We start from the raw sequence: 5,395 nt of genomic DNA, 5'->3' as shown, positions 1-5,395 counted from the left end.
TCAACTTTCATATTCCTTCGCTCACTCATTCTGAAGATCATAAGCCTTTCCTTGTTGGATCTGGAATTCATACCAATTTTCTTACAGACATGGAAATTCCAAACATACTATTGTCATTACACTTCATCTGTCATCCTTGGGAATGCCTTAATTTATTGTAATTTGGAGAAATGAGGTGATAGTAGAAAGAGCTCAGAATAATGGAAAGAAGGTGTTGGCTTCACAGAACTGGCAATTCTTTTCTTAGTTCATTTCCTTTACCTGTTGGTAAGGGTTAGTTATTAATGGAAGCCCCCTGTACTGCAACATGTAGCATTCACTCAACCAGTGTTTATTGAGCATATACAATGTGCCACGTACTGAGCCAAGCACTAAGGACAGTTTTTTAAAAGTAGAACTAGTCCTAGCTCTTATGAAACCTACAACCTGATGGGACAAATATAAACAAGTCCACAACCTACTGCTGCTTCTCACATGTGACAAGGAGCTGGGCTCTTACCTTGAAAGTCACCTACATGAACAATATAACTTTGTTCGCCCATCTTCAGTTGACTTTATGTACTCCTATGCTTACATTTATTTGTGTACCGAGGTATTTAATCCACTTCTGATGGATATAAGTGGATAGAAGGAATTAAAATAATAAATACTGGCAAGCTTGCTGTGAAATGCCAGATGTGCAAATGGCTATGGAGATCACCAAACAGTAAAACACAGAGACGATCTGTAGCACCGAAGAGATGCCATAGCTGCATTGGCAAAGGCATACTTTCTAAAGTGAATAATAAGTACTAGATTGATGGCCCAGAGGGTAGGTACTGTGGGAACTTAGAAAAGGAAGCGTCACTTCCAGAAGGGGTGAGCTTTGTGTGGTGCCTCAAAGGATGGGGTGCATATGAATGGGTCGAGGAGATAGACTGTGTCATAGGAGAGCCTGAGTTAGTAACAGCCAAGGAGAGAAACCCAACACAAACGGACTTGTGCAGAAAGAGTCATCCTAGGGCTTCAGGCATGGCTAGAGCCATGGGGTCCTACAATTTCAGTTGATTCCTCTTTCTCCCTTCATCACCTGGCTCTGCTTTCCTCTACACTGGTTTCAGTGTCAACCTGACTGCACATGGTAGCCCCTCACATCTTCTGGCTTACATCCTACTCCCTAACCACCCCAAAACAAAAGATAAGCTCTCTTTCTCAACAGTTCTAAGCACACTCCTGTAATCACCTGATTGGACCAATTTATATCATGTTCCTTTTATATCATGTTCCTATCCCTGAGGCAATCACTGTAGCTGGGAGGAGAGAATTCATTGATTGGCCAGGTCTGGGCTATGTGTCCGCCCACAGAACAGAGGCAGGTGAGGTCAGCTCCATCTGAGCCATATCAGAACAAGATCAGCTCCCCAGAGAAAAAAAACTGGAATGAGGTCACCAGAACAATAACAACTACAACAATCATCATTGCAAACACTCTAAAATAAAGAACTCACTATGTACCAGGTACTATTCTAAATAACTTTTACCTATTACTTATTTGCTCCTAACTCCCCTGTCGGGTAGATAATCATATTATCCCCATTTTCAGATGGGGAAGCTGAGACATGGGCCAGTAAATGGCAGACCAGGGAGTAATCCAGGCCATCCCACTGCCAAGTCCATGGTCTTATCCACTGTGTTTACACTAAAATTGACTTCTCTACACTCAGAAAAGAACTAACTAACTAGTTCAAGCTAACTAGCACTAAGACTCAGAAATGAGCAAAGTAGATTTGGAGAACAACCAGAAGGCCAGCAATTCAGAAAGCCGGTAATTTTAGTTTCTTCTCACAGCCAGGAAACCATATCCAGAAAGCTGGTAGACAGCTAGTGCTTAGCTTCACCAGGTGGTGAAATTTTTATCAGACCCAGAAAACCACCAACTGAACTTCCAGGGAGAACAAAATAGTCACCACAGAAACCTGAATCATTCCCCAAAAGCTACCCCAGTCCAATCCTCTTGACAGCTTATGGTTTGCACTTTTACACAATTTACCAAGAACTGATTTCATAGTGATGCCTGATCCTCTTTTTCTCTCCTGCTTTGAAACATCATTCATGGAACATAAATAAATCTTAGTTAAAACTAACAAAGCGGCCGGGCGCGGTGGCTCAAGCCTGTAATCGCACTTTTTTTGGAGGCTGCAGACGGGGCCGGATCACGAGGTCAGGAGATCGAGACCATCCTGGGGCTAACATGGTGAAACCCCGTCCATCTCTACCTAAAAAATACAAAAAAACTAGGCCCGGCGCCCGCAGTTGGCGGCACCTGTAGTTCCCAGACTACTCGTGCAGGCTTTTAGGCAGGAGCAATGGCGTAACCCGGGAGTTCGGGAGCTTGAAGTGAGCTGCAGGCATGCGGCCACTGCACTCCAGCCTGGGCGCAACAGAGCCAGACTCCGTCTCAAAACTAAAATAAATAAATAAATAAAATAAAATAAAATAAAATAAAATAAAATAAAATAAAATAAAACTAACAATGCGGCGGCTGTGAGGGGCCGCGTCTCACAGCAGCCGCCCGGGCCGGGCATGGTGTTGGGCACCAGACCCGCCTCGCCTGTCTCGGGGAGCCCAGGGTAAAGGCAGCAGTAATGCTAACGCTAGCAAGCAAACTGAAGCGTGACGATGGTCTCAAAGGGTCCTGGACAGCAGTCACAGCGTCCGACTCCACTCGGAGGGTTTCTGTGAGAGACGAATTGCTTGTTAAAGAGGTTGCAGAACTTGAAGCTAATTTACCTTGTACATGTAAAGTGCATTTTCCTGATCCAAACAAGCTTCATTGTTTTCAGCTAACAGTAACCCCAGATGAGGGTTACTGCCAGGGTGGAAAATTTCAGTTTGAAACTGAAGTTCCCGATGCGTACAACATGGTGCCTCCCAAAGTGAAATGCCTGACCAAGATCTGGCACCCCACCATCACAGAGACAGGGGAAATATGTCTGAGTTTACTGAGAGAACATTCAATGGATGGCACTGGCTGGGCTCCCACAAGAACATTAAAGGATGTCGTTTGGGGATTAAACTCTTTGTTTACTGATCTTTTGAATTTTGATAATCCACTGAATATTGAAGCTGCAAAACATCATTTGCGGGACAAGGAAGACTTCCGGAATAAAGTGGATGACTACAACAAGCGTTATGCCAGATGATAAAGGGGGATGATTGCAGGCCCATGGACTGTGTTACAGTTTGTCTCTAACGTGAAACAGCAAGAGGTAGCCCCCTCTCCCGTCCTCATGCTCCCTCTCAGTCCCCTGGATTGCCCCAGTCCTGTGACCATGTTGCCCTGAAGAAGATCATCTTCATGACTGCTCATTGTAGATGGAGAATTTCAACATAAATATGGCAAGAAAATGTGTTTGGGCTTCTGAAGAGTTGTCTGCTTATCTTAACATGTTTACTTTTTTGAACTTGTACTGTATAGGCTGTTGGTGAAATTCTTAAGAAGTTGTAATGAACTCAAAAAACAAAACAAAACAAAAAACTAACAATGCATTTAAACACACACAGTCAAACGATTGCCAGCTTGGCATTGAGAAGCAGTAGACCTGGGCTTGAGCCTGTTTACTGTGCATTTCCTGATACAGAGAAAAGCAAGCACAACTGAGAAAATGCCACAAAGTATTATATAGCGACAGCTCGTGTGCTTCAGAAAAGAAATGGATACATTAGGAAAAGTTTTTTTCCCTTTGATGTAGAATATGCTATCTTTTTAAATGGGAGTTAACTTTAAATAAATAAAATTCAGCCTGTAGGCTTCAGAAAACTAACGTTGTATTTGACAGTGTCATTTCTGTGATCCCTGAAAGCATTTGGGGAGTTAACTTGGGCCTTCATCATGACTTTCCTTCATGGCATGGAAAGCACATTATTTTTTTTATCTCTGTTTTATTGATTTCCCCTTACTTCCTCCCACATGTTCCCTCTGCCAGCGGTTATCTCTGCCCCTTCTGCTCTCCCACATGCTGTGAGGGCAGGTGGACTTTCTCCTGTGTCTCAGCCTGCAGGTGGTCCAAGCGCCGCTGCCTTCTTGCTCCATCCTTGTTTGAAAACCTCTTCCTGTACGGTCTTCGAAAAGAAGATAAGCCAAAGGCCCTGGACCTACCTTCAAGAAGAGATCAGAAAGAGCCTCCTGTTCCTATGCTGAACCATTTGCAGAATGTGCAGTTTGCAGTTAGCTTTTTTTTTTTTAAGAGATGGGTCTTGCTGTATTGTCCATGCCAGTATCGAACTCTGGAGCTCAAGCAATCTGCCCTCCTCAGCCTCCCAAAGGGCTAGGATTACAGGCGCAGGCAACTGCGCTCAGCCTGCAGTTAGCATATTTTCAGTTGAACTTAGAGATGTTCCCCCTCCTTTCAGGACACAGAGTATATGAGCCTGGTAGATGGACAAAACTGTTTTGTTTACTTTTGGGCTTTTTATTTCCCCAAAAGAGCCCTGAATAGTCAAATATCAGATGATTTGACACCCCCACCGCCCAACCACCATCCAAGATTTGGAAGTCTTTTTTCTTTTAAACAAAATTAATAGGCCGGGCATGATGGCTCATGCCTGTAATACCAGCACTTTGGGAGGCCGAAGTTGGTGGACCACTTGAAGTCAGGAGTTCGAGTCTAGCTTGGCCAACATGGTGAAACTCCATCTCTACTAAAAATACAAAAATTAGCCAGGTATGGTGGCAGGTGCCTGTAATTCCAGCTACTTGGGAGGCTGAGGCAGGAGAATCACTTGAACCCTGGAGGCGGAGGTTGTAGTGAGCCGAGATCACGCCATAGCTCTCCAGCCTGGGCAACAAAAGAAAACTCCGTCTTAAAAAAAAATAATAGTTTTATGTAAATGCATATGTAGAAACTTGAAATATAGTATGCTTTGCAACATAAGAAGAAACATTGATAAGTATTTTTTACCATAAGTGTCCATTTTGACCATTTTTAGTGTTTTAGGAATTGCTTTTGAAACTGATTATGTTTGAAACATATAAGACTACAATTGGGCCGGGCGCGGTGGCTCAAGCCTGTAATCCCAGCATTTTGGGAGGCCGAGACGGGCGGATCACGAGGTCAGGAGATCGAGACCATCCTGGCTAACCCGGTGAAACCCCGTCTCTACTAAAAAATACAAAAAACTAGCCGGGCAAGGTGGCGGGCGCCTGTAGTCCCAGCTACTCGGGAGGCTGAGGCAGGAGAATGGCGTAAACCCGGGAGGCGGAGCTTGCAGTGAGCTGAGATCCAGCCACTGCACTCCAGCCTGGGCAACAGAGCGAGACTCCGTCTCAAAAAAAAAAAAAAAAAAAAAAAAGACTACAGTTGGAGAATCCTTACTATTAAAAGTTGCCATGATTAAAAGTTTTCAGAATTTCTTG

At 44.0% G+C, this 5,395-nt stretch overlaps 1 protein-coding gene across 2 annotated transcripts; it reads left to right on the top strand.

Moving 5' to 3' along the window:
* Window positions 1–2,523: 2,523 nt before the first annotated feature.
* On the top strand, window positions 2,524–3,750 carry LOC108543663 (NEDD8-conjugating enzyme UBE2F-like). 2 transcript variants are annotated; one of them, XM_017894254.1, is made up of 2 exons: window positions 2,524–2,772; window positions 2,839–3,750. In XM_017894254.1, exons 1-2 carry the CDS (start codon window positions 2,625–2,627, stop codon window positions 3,180–3,182), a joined length of 492 nt encoding a protein of 163 aa, XP_017749743.1. In that variant the 5' UTR covers window positions 2,524–2,624; the 3' UTR covers window positions 3,183–3,750. The 2 variants fall into 2 exon arrangements, with proteins under 2 accessions (XP_017749743.1, XP_017749742.1); XM_017894253.1 differs by having other exon boundaries at window positions 2,524–3,749.
* The last annotated feature ends 1,645 nt before the right edge of the window (window positions 3,751–5,395 follow it).

Source organism: Rhinopithecus bieti, unplaced genomic scaffold (genome assembly GCF_001698545.2).
Source record: "Rhinopithecus bieti isolate Rb0 unplaced genomic scaffold, ASM169854v2 scaffold_23748, whole genome shotgun sequence".
Lineage (NCBI taxonomy): Eukaryota > Metazoa > Chordata > Mammalia > Primates > Cercopithecidae > Rhinopithecus > Rhinopithecus bieti.
This window is presented reverse-complemented; position numbering and strand designations above follow the sequence as displayed.

What these genes read in the sequence shown, in the direction of transcription:
- LOC108543663 (XM_017894253.1), top strand. Translation starts at nt 2,625, where the DNA reads ATGCTAACGCTAGCAAGCAAACTGAAGCGTGACGATGGTCTCAAAGGG.